The following is a 19,591-nucleotide window of genomic DNA, read 5'->3' on the forward strand; positions in this document are numbered from 1 at the left end:
CCCAACCTCTTGTCAACTTTGAGCAAAATTTCAACCAGTGTCAAAAAGATCAGAGAAACATTTTAAACATTAGCCTTCAGCCTTTTGACAGCCAACATACTTCAGTGTGAAGACACAAGAGTTCAAACTCTTCATCATTATTTTGGCATGACTGGAGAAATGGATTAGGTTTAATTTTGTTGATAGCGGGTGTTATGAGAGTCATGCTTGAAAGAAGTTGCTGGCTGAGGTTTTTGCCTGCAAGGTGCTGATGATGAATTGTGCAATGGATTGCAAACAGACTTGGAATTTTTTTTTCATAAATGCAGCAAACCAGCATGGCTACCTGTCATATATGGTGCTCTATCTTTTGCACAAGAAATAGAAGTATTCCTAATTGAAATACTTTTATCCTCAATGTACACTTTGAGTTTGTTGTAGGTTGATTCTCCATTGATTTTTTTAACATTTTATGAAAGAGAGTTTTTTCATAAACTTTTACATTTTGATAAACCGTACTTATGCCATTAGCAACGCCTCATTGTCTCGCACGGTTGACTTATCTACCTGTTTCCCAAATTCTGTTTTTTTTTTGTAACTTTGTGCATAGTTGATACTCAGTGTCTTTACTCATTTTGTCAATACTACAATCTATGGAGTTATTACTCAGAAGATTTGGTTTTAAAATACTGGTATCCATTTTGAGGACAGTGGTGAGTGCTGATACAGCAGGCATTATTAATGTTTCACCAATTTTATGAGATTCTCTACACTTTGCTATCATTTTGGAAATATTATAAGAAGCAATGAAACCACTATTAAGGTCACTTTTAGCTTACTTGACAAATGACTCAAGTATGCAACGCTTTTCAAATGCTTCTTTCATCTTCTGGAACTAAGTAATACCATAAGGAGCCTTTCTAGGGTGTCTTATGGAAGTGTTCCTGCAATCTTGATGGCTTTATGACTTCATTAGACAGTGCAGTATTACAAATAAAGTCATTACTGATCAGACGGGACTGGAATAAAACCATACTCCAGGTATGTAACATCGTATTGATGCACTTTCTGTAGTTTCTGTTTCTTAGCAGGATTAGAATTCAAGGCTTCACTGCCTTCAGCCTCATAGAGATCACACTGTATGTATCTATCCATCATTATGGGGGCTAAATTAAAATTAAAAAATTAACACAAACTGTGAATGCCTATCGGATGTTGACGACAGCAGTGAGTTGACACGATTGGAACTGTGGTAGCAAAGATGAAGGCAATCATAACAGCAAAAATTACGTTGACAAGGGTTCAGATTGGAAATTGAATTTTAGTCGTGATAGAGCTGATGTTCTGCAAGCTATGTTTGTACTGTACCAGTTAGCGCGATTGACCAACCACGGGAGGTCTCATAATTATAGTGCCATAGTTAGGGTGCCACTTACTGCCCCCAATGACTTCTGTTTCCCCTAACACCCCCGTAGGACATGTAACTGCCCCTGTTGGGAATCGCTGACATATTTGATCATATTTTAACTTGTAAAGTAGACATCAATTATATACTTTAATCAACTGGTTCGTAAATGTCCTTCAGGGAAGAAAAATCTTATACCTCTGACTCCAGGTTTATTAATGTGATTGCCTCTTAACTAACTCCTGAGTTCTGGGCGATAAGGAATGGATAATAAATGTCAGCATTGCTACCGATCTCCTCCGCCTTTGAGCAAATAAGTAAAACAAAACATTTGAATATTTTGCTGCATGTTTTTTTTAGAATAGCTCTAAATCACAGCATTAGAGTTCCATATCTGTCCTAACAAAATCTTTTTTTTTGCAAACAAGGTATGAGTGGTTGGATCCAAGTATCAAGAAGACAGAATGGTCAAGGGAGGAGGAGGAGAAGTTGCTTCACTTGGCAAAGCTCATGCCAACCCAGTGGCGGACCATTGCTCCAATAATTGGCCGAACAGCAGCCCAGTGCTTGGAACATTATGAATATCTTCTGTAAGTTGAAAATTTTTCTTGACATTTTTAGCTTTTACTTATTACAACACCGAAAAACGGTATTTGGCTTGTCAAGTACATTCTGGCTCCCAAATGAGCAAATCACATCAATCCCATTCCTGCTGCCTCCCCCCCCCCCCCACCCCCATAGCCAACTTATTCTCTTTTGCTCACTCATGAAATCCTCTTCAATTCTTTTTACCTACACTACGGAGTAACAAACATTAACCAGCTAAACTGCTTGTACGTTTCTGCGTTGTGGGAAGAAACAAAGTACCCATTAGATCCTCTCAACCATTGAGAACATGTGGCTGCCAAACAGATAGCACCCACCACCACCATCAAATCTGGGTCCCTGCAACTGTGAGTCATTTAAAACCTATGACATTCTTGTTTTATTTAGTTAGGTTTTCGTTTGGAATTGAAAGGCAGGTGTTTCATAATCAAGGATTCACGTGGTGTTGCGCACAGAATGTTGTAGGAACTTGGCAAATCAGGCAGCATTCATAAAGGGCAATAAACAGTTGACATTTAAGGCCAAGACACTGACGAATCTTGGCCTGAAACAACGACTGTTTATTTCCCTCCATGTATGCTGCCTGTCTTGCTGAATTCCTCCAGCATTTTTTGTGTGTTGCTCAAAATTGCCAGCATCTGCAGAATCTCTTGTTTGATTCACATGATGTTGATTTTCTAAGATATTTCTAAGCTATATTGACTGTTCTGCTGTACATATTATTTATTGCAAATTACTATAAATTACACTTTCAGATGGAGACTTTTATTCCTCATGTATGTGAAGGATGCGAGAAATAAAGTCAATTCAATTCAATTCCAGTTTTACTGCATTCCATTTAGTTATTCCTTTTGTATTCAGCAGAAAGAAAAACTTGTATCTTGTTTGAGTAACTACAAAAGGAAAGGGAAGACAAAAATGAACTGCAGAAATCCTCAGATAGTAATTGAATCTGTGCAGAGTAAGAATCATGGAAAGCAGTTTTAATTTGAAAGAAATATATTCCATACTTCAATAACCTACTTTCCAACAACATTTTAATAGTATTCAATAACATATTATCCTTCTGTTGGGAATTTTTATTTCAGTGTAATGCTGCCATAAGCGTGCTTTTCAAATCTGACTCAAAAGTGTTACAAACTTTATATAGTTAATTTATTTTGCTGTGCTTGATTTCCAGCAAATTGCCAATGCTCATTGGCTTGTTAACCATTATATGGAGAGTGGTTTCATTCACAAATCGTGTCTTCCTTGGATATTTTAAGGATATCTGTATGGATGTAGATGATTCTTGTTTATCACTGCAGCCTTATATTTTGCAATAATGACATATTATTTTGTTCATTAACTTGTTGCTGCCAATTTGAATTCTAATGAATGATGTGAAAACATTTGTATATTATCCTTTCCTAGAGGAATACTATCATTTTGCCATTGTAATATGTAACACACCGTCCTATATGGCTGGAGTAATCATTTTCTTTAGCAAATTTATTTTTATTGTTTATATTTGTAACCAAATTATGGTTAAAAAAACATCTTTGGTGCTCAGTTTGATTTTTTTTTTATAAATTGATGTTTCAAGAAAATAATTGAAAAATCAGTTATGCAGCTGACAGTGGTGTTGGGACATATTTCAGAGATAAGGCTGCCCAAAGAGATCAAGAAGAGGAAGCTGCTGATGATCCTCGAAAGCTGAAGCCTGGTGAAATTGATCCAAACCCAGAAACTAAGCCAGCCAGGCCTGATCCAGTTGATATGGATGAAGGTATTTCTGAGTTAAGCTTGATATACTTTTCAGCAATTGATTTGTCACTCAGCACTGAAAAAAAATACTGCAGCAACATATTACAGTATATTGTTACATATAATTCAGCTCTGTGACCTCCTTGTGAGGAACCTGACATTTGCAATGCCTAGTTAAAAAGAAATTATGGGATGGAGGGGTGTGCTGCTTGAACCAAGTGGAAGAAGGGATGGAGAAGAGATGCAGTGAGAAGTACAACAGAACTTGTGTATTGCTTCAAGGCTAGCCTGTGGGGAGGAGAGAGGCTCATGGTGTCCTCCCCTCCTCAGCAATAAAACATTCCATTTATGTAGCATATTTAATACAATATCTTCAGCTCCTTGAGATATGACCTACAGTACCAGGCTTGGAAGAGAAGTCATGTTTGGTGGCAGCCGTGGATAACAATGAAATCAGATAAAAGTGCCGCCCAGCTGAAAGGTGATAAAGAGGTATCAATGGTCAACCACATGAACAGCAGTAAGCAGGTAGAGAAAAGCTAAAGCAGATAGATTGTCATTATCACAATTATATAGGATATCATTAGTGAATAGACTAACTTCGATACTGGAGAAGGAAACAACAATACAGGGTTTCAGATACGCGGTTATATTGTTATGCAGCAAGAAATGTATACCATGTCCATGCTGACTATCAAATGCATATCAATACTAATCTCATTTTTCAGGACTTGATCCATAGCCTTCCATGCCTTGATCATTCAAGTGCTCAAGTACATACTTAAATGTCTGGGAGTATCAGACCTCAAAGCTGGGGTCCTTGAATAATCTGCATGTGGAGGTAGGGGGCATAATCAGTAAATTTGCAGGTTACACTCGGGTTGCTGGAGTTGTAGGGTAGTCTTGTACTACAATGTGATAGTGATGTGTTGATGAAGTAGGCTGAGAAGCAGTAAACAAGAAGTGTCTTTTGCACATTGGTTGTTTGTCATTCATTGTTAATGTAAAGTTTTTCATGAAATTCTATTGTATTTTTCGGTAAATACTCGCAAGAAAATGCATCTGAAGGTAGTATATGGTAACGTACCCATACCTTGATAATAAATTTATTTTGAACTGTGAATTTTGAAATAGGAGTTTAACCCTGTTAAGTGTGAGATGATAGTTTTGGGAGTGTAGCGAGCAAATTAACATGGCTTACAGGCTAAGCACGGTGGAGGTGGGGGTTGTTCCTGTATGATGAGCTTTCCAATCCAATAACAGCAAGGCTCCAAAGTCAAAGAATATATTCAATCCTTTATTAGGAAACTAGCAAAACAAACAATGTTGAAGCAATAAAACTAATGAATCTAAAACTAGCGATATAACAAAATAAACAGTCTTAGCGTATTAAACAGTATTAGCATAATTAAGCAAATTTAAGCTGATTTAAGTGAAGTTGAGTGAGTTTAACTGTAATTATGCGATCAACAAAAAATAATCATCCCAATCATTCCTAGAGATGCTGCCTGGCCTGCTGTGTTTACCAGCAATTTTGATGTGTGTCACTCCCAAGAAGAGTTTGGTTACAAATTCATGCTTTTGTCAGTAAGCTCTTTACTTCTACCATGCCCCCAGTCATATGACTGCCTACCATAATAAACATAAATGCACAACACAAAATACAATGCAGACAGAAAATAGACACAAGGCTCCTACAGGGAGTGTTCATAATGCTGGGACTTGACTATGTATGGCAAGGTCCTTGGGAGTATTGAGGAATAAAGGGATGTTAGTGTGCAAATCCAAACAACTTTCAAGCTGGCAGCCTAGTTCAATAATGTGGTTTAAAAAGGCATGTGGTATGTTATTCTTTAGTTGGAACATTGAATGCAAGAGCAGGAACGTTATGCCACATCTTTATAAAATATTGGTCAGACCTCTGTTGGAACATATTAGTTATGAATATTGACTAGAGAGTTGGTTTATTGTCCCTGCAGTAGAGAAGGGACATGATTGAGGTATTTAAAATGAAGAGGGTATAAACAGAGTTGACTCCAGAAATCTTTTTCTCTTACCATAGATGAATAATCTAGAGGACACAGATTCAGAGTAATAGGAAAGAGATTTACAGTGGATTTGAGGGTGACTCTGTTCATTCAGGGTGACAGATAGCTGGAATATACTGTTGCTAGAGTGGTGGAAGCAGAGTTGTGAACAGTATTATGGGGTGTCCAGATGAGTACTTAAATTGTCTGGGCATTGAAGGGTATGAGACAAGTGCTGGAAGGTGGGATTCCTGCAGATGGATGCTCACTAGTCAGTGTGGACATGATGGGCTGAATGGCCTGTTTTAATGCTGTATGACTATGGCTGTAAGTACAAAAATAAATTTTCCAATTTTTTAATATAATTTAAAAAAAAATTTTATATAATTTTTAAATTTTTTTTTCTTTGGAAAAATGTGTCTTCGAGTTATGAAAGAATTTTTTGCTTTAAAAAATGGAATAGCAAAGACATGCTAGTAGATTCAGTTAGATACAGTAATATGGATAAGTGGCAAAGAATAAAAGAAAAATTGCAGTCTGAAGCAATATAACGTAGGAATACAGGAGCTAGCTTAGATTCCATTGACCAAATGTCCTCCTGTGTTTTAGTAAGTAAGAAAAGGTTAAGAAGCCGCAAAATATTTAATGAAAATGATGATTGAACCTGCAACAAAAATGCCACTCGTATCCAATGAGATTAATCACGTTAGGTAACAGAAATAAAGAAGTTATAGGCATGCTGAAGTTTTTGAGTGTGGGAAGTTTATAAAAAATACTTTTAGAATCAGCTAAATAGAAATTTTATAATGTTGAGTATTTTCAACTTTGTTTATTCCCTTCTTCTCAACCTTATTTACCAAGGAAGTATTGATTCTAGAGTATTGATTTTAGATTACATGGGATTACATAAAAAAATGTATTTTTGTTTTTAGATGAACTTGAAATGCTCTCTGAGGCAAGAGCTCGTTTGGCCAATACTCAAGGCAAGAAAGCCAAAAGAAAAGCACGAGAAAAGCAGCTTGAAGAAGCCAGGTTAGTCATTGTATACAGCATAATCTGCATCATTTTTAACATCTCAATCTTCCATTAGACAGAAATTCCCCATATTAACCAAGAAGCATATGTGCTTGCCTATTTGTGTGTACTTAGTGGACATTTTTGTACAAACTGAAAAGGTAGTATGGATAGCTTGTTATCAATAATAATGGACAACTTCAAAATCAATAAACTAATTAATTAAGTTTACACAGGCAACCCGAGGTTACAAGAGGGTTCTCTTCCTGAGAACTTTCTGTGAGCTCATTTCGTCATTAAGTCAGAAAAGTCAACTTTTCATAGCTAATCATATTTTGCTCCACATACACGTTATACTTCTTTCATTCCAATGAAAATCTACCTAACGTACTATATAATTAAACTAGTGAAATATGTACTATATCTGATTATTAAATAATTACATGAAAGATTTTATTATTACCTGCTTTAAAAATGTATGGGAGGATTTGTGTAAAGTCAAATTTCCAAAAGTCATGCCATTTGTAACCTAGGGTATCTCTGTACAATAATTGTTGATGTCGATTGTGAATAGGTGGATCTCGAGTATTCTTGGAGTGACACTGATTTTTTTATTCTTTTATCCTACTAGTGACTTTGAAATGACTATTATAGATATTCCCTCTCTAAAGTCAAACATTGAAATGAGAATTTGGATTCACTGTACAGAAGGCCCGTAGAGGCTAAGTCACTGAGTAAATGCAATGCAGAGATTGCTAGATCTTTGGTTAGTGAGGGAGTCAAGGAATGTGAGGTTTGTGCAGGGACAAAAGAACAACCATGATGTAATTGAATGATAAGTCAGACACGAGGCAAGAAAAGCTGTACGTGCCGTCCTGTTTCGTGTGTTCACCTTCTCTTTCTTCAGCCAAACTGTACTGCTGCACTGGAATTTCATCACTGGTCATTTCCTTTACCCAAGAAAGTTGGTGGGGAATCCAATTCATTCAGTAATGTTATTTAGTGAAAAATAAATAATCTTCTAAAGTTAACCCAATGTTACTTAAATATGATTCAAAATCCTCAGTAATATGTTTGACTCTTAGGTGCCCTCTAACAAATAAGCTAAACAGTTCAAAATCATTAACAGAGTGGTTATTAAATGGTGTCTTTGAAAGCAATAGACATATCTTATTCAAGCATTTAAAAAAATATATTCTTGATTTTATTAGACTTTTGTTTTAATCTGTTGGAGAAGATAGTGTAGGAATTGTAGATGTTAAAATGGCCAATGTCAATCCACTATGGCAATTATCTATGAATTTATAAAGTGATTGCTTTAGTAGGGATCATTATTGTTAATAAGCTCCTCTTGAAATGGTGGTTTGTGTTAAATCTCCTAAGCGTTTACAGTATTTCTGGATATGGATCTTAATAATTTATTTTAATCTGAATATGGTTTTGTTGCTAAAAGCATGCTGTATTGTGGATCCTTATTCAGGACCAGATTATCCCTTAACATTAATAAAATGTGAATCTTTCTCTCCAGCATAAACGTTATCTTAAACTCCACTAAAGTAAACTAAATCTGTAATATTTCTGTTAATTTCTACATATTTCACATAACCAGTTTTGGAAATTGGCACTGCTGAATATGGGCACACAACGTCTTAATAACAGCTTCTTCCCCTCTGCCATCAGATTCCTGAGCGGTCCATGAACTATTTTGATCTGCTTGTTTATTATTGTAACAGTAATATTTTTGCACTGTACTGTTACCACAAAATAACAATATTTATGCCGTATGTCACTGCTAATATTTGCATCTGATTCTGATTCTGGTCTGACGTTAGTGATTGCTTATTTTAAACCTAAATATTTCAACTAGTGGGACTGATTAATGTTAACATGATGACCATTTATAACAGAAGAAAAATCTCAAAAAATGAATCTTATTCACCTCAAAGTCAATATTAAACTTGGGTCTATGAAGCAGTTTAAAATAGAAACTTTTTAAACATAATAGTGCACAATTTGTTAAAATATTTGATATATTACAAACTTATCCCACAGCCTGTTGAGATTAACGATATTCTGTTGTTTCGTAATAAACTTTCACAAACTTAAAAAGTGACAACCTGTAAATGCTGGTAACCTGACATAAAATGTGAAAATGCTGGAGGGACTCAGCAGAGTGGGTAGTATCTGTGGGGTGGGGGGTGTAGAGAGAGAAAGTGTTAACATTTCAGGTTATTGACTTCTTCATCAGAATTAGACCAGAGAGAGGAGCAGTGGTTCTTCATGGGTGGCATTGTTGGAAGAGAAATGGCAGTGTTTCATTAAACTATAATCAAAAAGTAAAAAACTTTAGAAGTTGGAAATATTCAGCAGGTACGACAGTTCCAATGAAAGGCCATCAATCCGAAAAATTAACGATTTCTCTCCCCAGAGCAGTAGCCTGAGACTTTCTGAGTATTCATAATACTCGCATAACGTAGAATGAGTATTTGTTGATCTTTATATAATGAGAGGTTTCGGAATTGATCCTGTCAATCCCTTTCCTAACTGGTACACTAATAAGCTATAATTATATTCTATCTTCTTGGTATTTATCTTATTCAATATCAAACAGAGTTTATAATCAAATGAAATTTTAAGTGGTGAGAACTTAGTTAAATAAAAATCTTCGTACTGTTCAATTGTGATAGACGACTGGCAGCACTTCAGAAGCGCAGAGAATTGCGAGCAGCTGGCATAGAGATACAGAAGAAACGAAAAAAGAAGAGGGGAGTGGATTATAATGCTGAAATCCCCTTTGAAAAGAAACCTGCTCCAGGCTTTTATGATACCGCTGAGGAAAACTATCAAACACTTGAACCAGACTTCAAAAGACTTCGCCAGCAACATCTGGATGGAGAGCTAAGATCGTAAGTTGCAGCAAAATGCTAAATTGTTATTACTGTACTTTATTACATTTTTAAGTTTTTTAATTACATTATGTGCATTATATATTTACTGCTTCATTATACAGAGGTTTTTGTTGAGATTTATACACGTTAGGACATACAGTTTAGGTTTTCCCCCTAGACTTAAAACACTTGCCCTAGTGCTTGAGAACTAGCTGCACCTCTGGACAAGCTATTCCAATACATTTAAAACAGTGGCATCTACCTGATATAGTTTTTACACTAGTATAGCCTACTCTCAAAAAACAGCATTAATCTAATCTCGCTAACTATATCCTGCTCCACCTACTCTCAGTCATCTGCGAAGCAATAGAAGATGTCATTGTTTATGCTCTAGGTTTTCCAGTTTCCTCCCACAGTCCAAAGACGGTCCAGTTAGTAGGTTAATTGGTCATTGTAAATTGTCCTGTGATTTGCTGGCAGCACACAGCTGGAAGGGCCTATATCTGTTATATCTCTGAATTAAAAAATAAAGTTTAATGAGATGTCTTTAACTTTCATTACATTGAGAAATTGTGTCCATCAGTGACAATGACACTTTCAAATTTAGTGGAACACAGTTTATGAATGCAGAACAAGTTCCAAGTAAATTTATTATCAAAATACATGTATGTTACCATATACAACCCTGAGATTCATTTCTTGCAGGCATACTGAAAAAATCCATAATAGAATGATAACCATAACAGAATCAATGAAAGACTGCACCAAATTTATAGTGTCAGTTTTCACTGAGCTGTTTATTTCTCGTAGAATTGTAATCCAAAATACCAGAGGTAACTTGGGTTTTAAAGTAGATATAATTTGCCAGCAGTTTTCATCCTGCTTTTTTGCAGATCATATGTTTAATTGTTTCATAAGAACAGTTTCAGTAAATATTTTTAAGTTGAATTATGTCAGTTTTGAGCTTCTTGATCATACCAAGACACTTTTAAAAATACATGTAAGTAGTTAAGTGAAAAATAAGCTATAGTCGTTTTGAGTTAGAATTACCTTTCCAAATTTCAGAGCTCTATACAGATAAGTTCATTTTCATATTATTTTATTTTATTCAGTGAGAAAGAAGAAGCAGAGCAGAAGAAAGATAAGCAGCGTCTGAAAAAGAAGAAGGAATCTGATTTACCCTCTGCTATATTACAGATCAGTGGCGTCTCTGAGTTTACTAAGAAAAGAAGTAAACTAGTTCTTCCTGCACCACAGGTAAATGGCCACCTCAAACACTACAGACGTAATAGTTTTATCTTTTGTGCTTTCCCTACTGACACTGCATTCTTCCAGAAATTTGAGAATACTTGTACCTCACCTAGTGCTTTGTTAAATTCTTTGTTAGATGAATATCATTCAACTGGTTTCATATGCCCATTTAATAATAGTAATTAATAGAAGTGTAAAACTGAATGAAGCTTTGTTAACCACTAATTAAAAAAAACTGTTCTTTTTTTAAAAAGATCTCTGATGCTGAACTGGAAGAAGTGGTCAAAATTGGTCAGGCGAGTGAAATAGCCTGCCAAACTGTAGAAGAATCGGGAATGCCAAATTCTGCTTCCAACGCTCTTCTTTCTGAATATAACGTTGCCAATACTGGTTTGAGTTTGCGAACTGCACGTACTCCTGCAGCACAGGATCGTATTCTTCAGGTAATCAAACCAAATTAACTCAAGGTCATTTAGCTTTGTATCGTAGCCTGTTGTACTTAAGTTTTATACCTGGAGTGTATTGTACAGTTAGGGATGGCTGCAATACAAGAAGCAAATAGTTTTTAATTCATATTTATAATTGGACTGGTAAAGAACAATTAAGATAATGGGTTGTTTTATCTAGAGTGGCAGAGGCTGAGGGGAAATCTGATAGAGATTTATAAGATTATGAGAGGCATAGGCAGGGTACCTTTTTCCCAGATTTGAAATGTCTAATAGAAGAGCGCATGCATTTAAGGTGAGAGGGGGTTATTTCAAAGGAGATGTGAGGAGGCAAGTTTTTTCACACACACAGTGGTGGGTGCCTGGGATGTGCTGCTGGGTTATTGGTAGAGGCAGATACATTAGAGACTTTTAAGATGCATGAATGTGAGGAAAATAGAAGGATATGGCAGAGGGGATTAATTTAGTTGGCCATTTGATTACTAATTTACTTGGTTTGCCACAGTTTTGTGGGCTGAACTAACTCTTATATTCTATAAAAACGGAAATGAGGCAGTAAAAGAAGACTGAAACCTCAGCAGAAATGCAAGAGGCTGCAGATTTTAAAATTGGAGCAACAGGCTGGAAGAACTCAGTGGATTAAGCAGCGTTTGTGAGAGGAAAGGAATTATTGATGTTTCATTGACAATTGTAGCTTACTTGTTTGCTACCGAAACCTCAGCTATAGGAGATCAGAAGGGCAAAATCAGGACATGGAATACTCTTGGCAGATAAGGTAAAGGAGAATTTTGAAAGGTTCCAACAGTATATTAAGAGCAAAAGGGTACCTAGGGAGAGAATAGGTTGTCTTAGGGGTCAGTGTGATTGTCTATGTGTGGAACCAAAAGATATGGATGAGGTCTTAACTGAATACTTCTTATCTGTATTTACTGTATTACTGTGGCCATGGAACCTATGGAGTTCAAGAAGAAAAACTGATGTTCTAAAACATAACTACATTGTGCAGGAGGAGTTGTTGACAATCTTGAGATGCATCAAGTTGGGTATATCTTTCCGTGCCTGATCAGTTGTATACTTGGACAGAGTGAGAAGCGAAGGGAGAAATTACTCAATCTTTGGCATAGTTTTTTTTTTAATCTTTGTTAGTCACTGGTGAAGACTGGAGGTGGCTAATGTTGTGCCTTTATTTAAGAAAGACTGCAAGGACAAGCCAGGCAACTACAGGCTGGTGAGCCTAACTTCACTGGTGAGAAAGTTACCAGAGGGGATTCTGAGAGACAGGTAATCGACCTGCATTTGAAAAGGCAAGGACTTGATTAGATATGGTCAGCATGGCTTTGTGCATGGAAAATCGTGTGTCATGAATTTGAGTGTTTTTGGGAGGTGACCAAGAGGATTGATAAGGGCAGAGCATAGATGTTGTTCACATGGACCTTAGAGGCCAATTTATACTTCTGCGTCGAATCTACGCCGTAAATACGGCGTAGCCGCGTACCCTATGCCATAGCCTGACGTGCACCTCCCCAAAAATGTAACCATGTATCACGGCAACGCAGACCGCAACAACTGTGATTGGTCCACTTGGTAGCATTGCTTGGAGACGATGAACCAAGTCACCAAATCTACCTGCCAACATCCAGACTCGGGCATACATAGTGAATAGTAAGGCCCTGAGGAGTGTTGGAGAGCAGTGATCTTGGGGTGAAAGTGCATAGTTCCCTGAAAATAACAAAGTTAGACTGGATGGTGAAGAGGGGGATTGAGTCCACGAATGATAACATTATGTTGTAACTGTACAAGACATTGGTGTCGTCACAGTTGGAGCATTGTGTGTAGTACTGGTTGCTATACTATAGGACAGCTGAGATTAAGCTAGAGAGAGCGCAGCAAAGACCAAATAGATGTTGCTGGACTGGAGAACTTGTTTCCTTAGAGTTAGGGAGGATGACGTTTGACTCAAAGGCTCAAAAAAATCATGAGGGGCATGGACAAGGTGTGTGGCCACGATATTTTCCCAGAGTAGCGGAGACTAAAATAAGTGGTTATTGGTTCAATGTGTGAGGGGCTGCAATTTCATGTGGAAGGTGGTCCGTATATGGAACAAGCTGCCAGAGGACATTGTAGAGGTTGGTACAATAACAACATTTAGACTATAGGAGCAGAATTAGCCCATTCAGCCCATTGGGTTTGCTCTGCCATTCCATCATGGCTGATCCCGGATCCCACTCAACCCCATACACCTGCCTTCTTGTCATATCCTTTGATGCCCTGACTGATCAGGAAACTATCAACTTCCACCTTAAGTATACCCATGCAGTTTGTCTCTACCACAGTCTGTGGTAGAGCATTCCACAGATTCACTACTCTCTGGCTTAAAAAAAATCCTTCCTGATCTCTGTTCTAAAAGGCCATCCTTCAATTTTGAGGCTCTGGATACCCCACCATAGGACACATCAACCCTACCTAGCCCTTTCAACATTTGGTAGGTTTCAATGAGATCCCCATGCATTCTTCTGAATTCCAGTGAGTACAGGCCTAAAACTGCCAAACGCTCCTCATGTTAACCCTTTCATTCCTGGATTCATCATCATGAACCTCCTCTGGACTCTCTCCAATGACATCACAACCTTTCTGAAGTATGGGGTCCAAAACTGTTGACAGTACTTCAAGTGTGGCCTACTAGTGTCTTATAAAACCTCAGCATTATCTCCTTGCTCTTATATTCTATTCCCCTTGAAATAAATGCTAACATTGCATTTGCCGCCTTTACCACAGAATCAACCTGTGAATTAACCTTCTGGGAGTCTTGCACAAGGACTCCTAAGTTCCTCTGCACCTCCCCATTTAGATAAAAGTCCACACTATTGGTTCCTTTTACAAAAATGCATTATCGTATATTTCCTAACATTGCCACTTTTTGCACGTTCTTCCAATTTGTCTAAGTCCTGCTGCAAACATATTGCTTCCTCACTCTTACCCCCCCACGTATCTTCGTATCGTCAGCAAATTTTGCCACAAAGCCAATCAATTTCATCATCCAAATCATTGACAAGCAATGTGATAAGTAGTGGTCCCAATGCTGACCTCTGAGGAACACCACTAGTCACAGGCAGCCAACTAGAAAAGACCTCCTTTGTTCCCAGTCGCTGCCTCCTGCCCGTCAACCATTCCTCTTTCCATGCCAGTATCTTTCTTGTAACGCCATAGCATCTTACCTAGTTAAGCAGCTTCGTGTGGCACCTTGTCAGATATTTAAAAGACATTTGGACAGGTGTGTGAATAGGAAATTTTTATAAGGTTCTAGACTAAAAGCAAATGGATGAGCTCAGGAAGTCACCTTTGTCAGTATGAATAAGTTGGGCCAAAGGGCCTTTTTCTACATTTTTATGACTCTATGACTGTGGTGCATTGCTATTATGTGGCAGTATCTTGCAAATATTTTGCTTGCATTTCACTAATTACTGAAAAACACGTGACTTTATATGGGTGAGTAAATAGTATGTTCATGTTTTGAATGAGGTCCATATCTTAGATGAAGTTGTGGAGATTTTAGTCCTCACATTGACTTTTCCAAAATTGTCAAATTATGTTGTACTTTCTGTGAAGTTAGACTGCTAAGATTCAGGTTTATATAGAAACATAGAAAATAGGTGCAGGAGTAGGCCATTCGGCCCTTCGAGCCTGCACCGCCATTTATTATGATCATGGCTGATCATCCAACTCAGAACCCTGCACCAGACTTCCCTCCATACCCTCTGATCCCCCTAGACACAAGGGCCATATCTAACTCCCTCTTAAATATAGCCAATGAACTGGCCTCAACTGTTTCCTGTGGCAGAGAATTCCACAGATTCACCACTCTCTGTGTGAAGAAGTTTTTACTAATCTCAGTCCTAAAAGGCTTCGCCTTTATCCTCAAACCGTGACCCCTCGTTCTGGACTTCCCCAACATCGGGAACAATCTTCCTGCATCTAGCCTGTCCAATCCCTTTTTTATATGTTTCAGTAAGATCCCCCCTCAATCTTCTAAATTCCAACGAGTACAAGACTGGTGTATAATGACACCCAGGTCTCGTTGCAGCTCCCCTTTTCCTAATCGGCCACCATTCAGATAATAATCTGTTTTCCTATTTTTGCCACCAAAGTGGATAACTTCACATTTATCCACATTAAATTGCATCTGCCATGAATTTGCCCACTCACCCAACCTATCCAAGTCACCCTGCATCCTCTTAGCATCCTCCTCACAGCTAACACTGCCACCCAGCTTCGTGTCATCCGCAAACTTGGAGATGCTGCATTTAATTCCCTCATCCAAGTCATTAATATATATTGTAAACAACTGGGGTCCCAGCACTGAGCCTTGCGGTACCCCACTAGTCACTGCCTGCCATTCTGAAAAGGTCCCGTTTATTCCCACTCTTTGCTTCCTGTCTGCTAACCAATTCTCTATTCACATCAATACCTTACCCCCAATACCATGTGCTTTAAGTTTGCACACTAATCTCCTATGTGAGACCTTGTCAAAAGCCTTTTGAAAATCCAAATATACCACATCCACTGGTTCTCCCCTATCCACTCTACTAGTTACATCCCCAAAAAATTCTATGAGATTCGTCAGACATGATTTTCCTTTCACAAATCCATGCTGACTTTGTCCGATGATTTCACCGCTTTCCAAATGTGCTGTTATCACATCTTTGATAACTGACTCTAGCAGTTTCCCCACTACTGATGTTAGGCTAACCAGTCTATAATTCCCCGGTTTCTCTCTCCCTCCTTTTTTAAAAAGTGGAGTTACATTAGCCATCCTCCAATCCTCAGGAACTAGTCCAGAATCTAACGAGTTTTGAAAAATTATCACTAATGCATCCACTATTTCTTGGGCTACTTCCTTAAGCACTCTGGGATGCAGACCATCTGGCCCTGGGGATTTATCTGCCTTTAATCCCTTCAATTTACCTAACACCACTTCCTTACTAACATGTATTTCGCATGTAGATAACATGTATTTAAAATACGTTTATTTTACAATACATAATTATAGGTCACCCCATTAGGTTTTTTAGTTTTTTGAGACTAAGGGACTTAATATTGCATACGAAATGCTTTGAGAGACTGGTCTTGGCACATGTCAGCTCCAACCTCCCAGAACACTATGACACTCTGTAATGCAACTACCTCTGAAACAGGTTCATGGGAGGTGCTATCTTCCTGGCCGTATACTCACCTCTGGAGCATGCAGATAACACCTGCACCAGAGTCCTATTTACCAACTGTAGCTCTGTCTTCAATTCCAAACAAATGCAGCACTGGAACTCCCTTTCCAGCTGGTTGCTTGGTTTCCTGATTAACTAACCGCAATCAGTAAAGATGGGCAGCAACACCTCTGCTATGATTATTGTCAACACCAGTTCCCTACGAGGCTGTGTCCTAGCCTCGTGGTTTACTCTCCCTACATTCACAAATGTCTGGCCAGATTGTGCTCTAACTCCATCAAAAAGTTTGAAGATGAGCGGGCCAGATCTTAAATAACAATGAGATGGATTAGATGGAGAAGGTAGAGAGCATGGTGTCATGACAACAACCTTTCCCTCATTGTCAGCAAAACAAAAGAGTCGGTCATTGTTTTTTGGAAACTGAGTGCTAAGATGGAGATGGATAAGAGTTTCAAGTTCTTGGGTATAATCGATAACTTGTTCTGGTGCTATTGATGCTATTGTTAAGAAAGTGCACCATTCCTTCATTTAGGAGGCTAAAGAAATTCGGCATGTCCCCTTCGACCCTCACCAAAATTTTTACACTGTAGCTGCACCACAGAAATCATTCTATCCAGATGCATCATGGCTTGGTATGATTTTGTTCTGCCGAAGATGGCAAGAAATTGCAGAGTTGTAGACCCAGATCAGTCTAAACTTCTCACTGCCTTAGGAAAAAAACAGCCAGCATAATCGAAGACCCCCTCCTACCATATACATTCTCTCTCCTCCTCCCTTCAGTCAGGCAATATATACAAAAGCCTGAAAATAAGCAAAGTTGAAAGTAAATTTATTATCAAAGTACTTATGTTACCATATACAACCATGAGATTCATTTTCTGCGAGCATACTCAGTAAATCCAAGAACCGTAGTAGAATCAATAAAAGACCGCAACCAACAGGGTGGGCAAACAACCAGTGTGCAAAAGACAATGTACAAAGAAAAATAAATAAGCAATAAATCTTGAGAAGATGAGATGAAGAGTCCTTGAAAGTGAATCCATAGGTTGTGGAAGCAGCTCAGTGATGAGGCAAGTGAAGTTATCTCTACTGGTTCAAGAGCCTTGATGGTTGAAGGGTAATAACTGCTCCTGAACCTGGCGGTGTGGGTCCTGAGATTCTTGTACCTTCCTGATGGTAACAGTGAGAAGAGAGCTCCAACTACTAGGCTCAAGGACAGCTTCTATTCTGCTATTCATCCATCGTCGACGTCGATGAGGACCTCGACACCAGATGGTGTTGAGACCAGCGCATGATTTGGATTTAAGTGAGGGAGAGTTGCGCAGCGTCAGCCTCACTCTGTCTTCCCAATTCCCATCTGGATCCAGTGGCAAGACAGAGTCAAGACGGCTGGAGATGGGACTAGGCGCAGTGGATGGCCAGGACGTCTTCTGTGTCTTGTCCTGCTCTACACGTTCCACGACACTTGCAGAGACCGCCTTCTTGACCGTTGGACCTTCCATTGGTCTCGTCCGCTCAATCCACCGGAGTCTGTCTTCACATGCTGGGATAGACAACTCACTATCTCACCGAGGGTTTGAGACCCGTCGGCTACCCTCACCTGGTTTAGCCGGCTTGCCGAAGCCGTTGCCCGGGGTGTGGCCGCTGTCGCATGCAAACAACTACAGGGAGCCACAGGTGAGAGCTGAGTGCCAGGTGGGGACCAAAGATGGACTAACCGCCTTGAAAAGGACGCGACATGTTCCCCCACCAGAGGTGCTACCCCTCCCTGACACCTCATACACCCCATTATAAGACTATTGAATGCCTCTTATAAAGATAAACTCACAATGTCCCCTGCACCTTATTGTCTACCTGCACTGCACCTTCTCTAAGATAATAACACTATACACAGCTTCTGTTATTGACTTTACATTGTACTACCTTGGTGTACTGATCTTGTGAAGTGATCTGTATGAATGGCATGAGAGAAACAAATTTTTAACTGTATTTCAGTACATGTGACAGTAATAAACCAATTATCAGTACAAGAATGTATTTGTCTTCTATCCTCTGCAACACCAGTGCTCTTATCATCTTGACTATACACCTTTTATTTACGCATATGACTGAGCTGAATGACATACAAGTTAGACAATTTTCTATTATCCACGCTAGAGTTCTTCATTGGGAAAAGTGAGAATGGGAGCATTATTTTAGTTTCTGTCTCTTAAACTCAAATGAGGCAATTTTTAAAAAAAAAATGCATTTTAGTGAGTTACAGTTTTTTGGAGGGCTACTATTTTGATTTGCTTTTATTTTCTCCCTCTGTTGGAATAGTATAGGAAGATGCCCGGTCACTTCATTGCAGTGCTTTGGTTCTGCAGCGGCTCATGTACTTTAGAGTAGGTTTTGTGGAGTGTTGGAGATGAGTTCCTGGTTTTAGGCTATGCGTGAACTCAGGTGAAAATTAAAAACAAAAGGTAAATATGTAAATGAAATTGGGTGCTAAACTGGATTTTGTTTTTAATATACAGGAAGCTCAAAATTTAATGGCACTGACAAATGTTGATACACCTTTAAAAGGTGGACTGAATACCCCACTCCATGAAAGTGATTTTTCGGGAGTAACCCCACAGCGACAGGTAGTTCAGACACCAAATACAGTCCTCACGACACCTTTCAGGTAAGCCTTAACATGTTTTTCTTAATGTAGTAATTTAATTTTTTGCCCAGTTTTGAATAATTGTTTCAGTGAAACTATAACGCTTGATTTTAGAAATGATAAAATTATATTTACTGACGTTTGCTTAATTTTCATTTTGTAATGCTTCAAGTTTTGTACTTTGTTTATTTTCATTTTGCATATTAATTGGTGACATCTAGATAAAACACTTCACAGATTATAAGACATTTATAAAGAGAAAATATAGTTCTTCTCATCTGTCACTTTTGATATTCAAATCTTAAACAAAGATTGTAAAATGATAACCAGATATAAACGAAGTCCAGATTATAAAGTCAATTTGAT

General features: G+C 38.2%; 1 protein-coding gene across 2 annotated transcripts in view; it reads left to right on the forward strand.

Annotated features, from left to right (window-relative positions):
• cdc5l (CDC5 cell division cycle 5-like (S. pombe)) overlaps nt 1–19,591 on the forward strand; it is a 58,404-nt gene that overhangs the window by 13,274 nt on the left and 25,539 nt on the right. For both annotated transcript variants that reach the window (XM_072251453.1, XM_072251454.1), the window contains 7 exons: nt 1,813–1,974; nt 3,631–3,758; nt 6,696–6,795; nt 9,465–9,683; nt 10,778–10,922; nt 11,171–11,359; nt 19,098–19,246. In XM_072251453.1, coding sequence (XP_072107554.1) covers nt 1,813–1,974; nt 3,631–3,758; nt 6,696–6,795; nt 9,465–9,683; nt 10,778–10,922; nt 11,171–11,359; nt 19,098–19,246 — 1,092 coding nt within the window. The remainder of the gene's footprint in view (nt 1–1,812; nt 1,975–3,630; nt 3,759–6,695; nt 6,796–9,464; nt 9,684–10,777; nt 10,923–11,170; nt 11,360–19,097; nt 19,247–19,591) is intronic.

This window comes from Mobula birostris, chromosome 2 (genome assembly GCF_030028105.1).
Source record: "Mobula birostris isolate sMobBir1 chromosome 2, sMobBir1.hap1, whole genome shotgun sequence".
NCBI classification, from domain to species: domain Eukaryota; kingdom Metazoa; phylum Chordata; class Chondrichthyes; order Myliobatiformes; family Myliobatidae; genus Mobula; species Mobula birostris.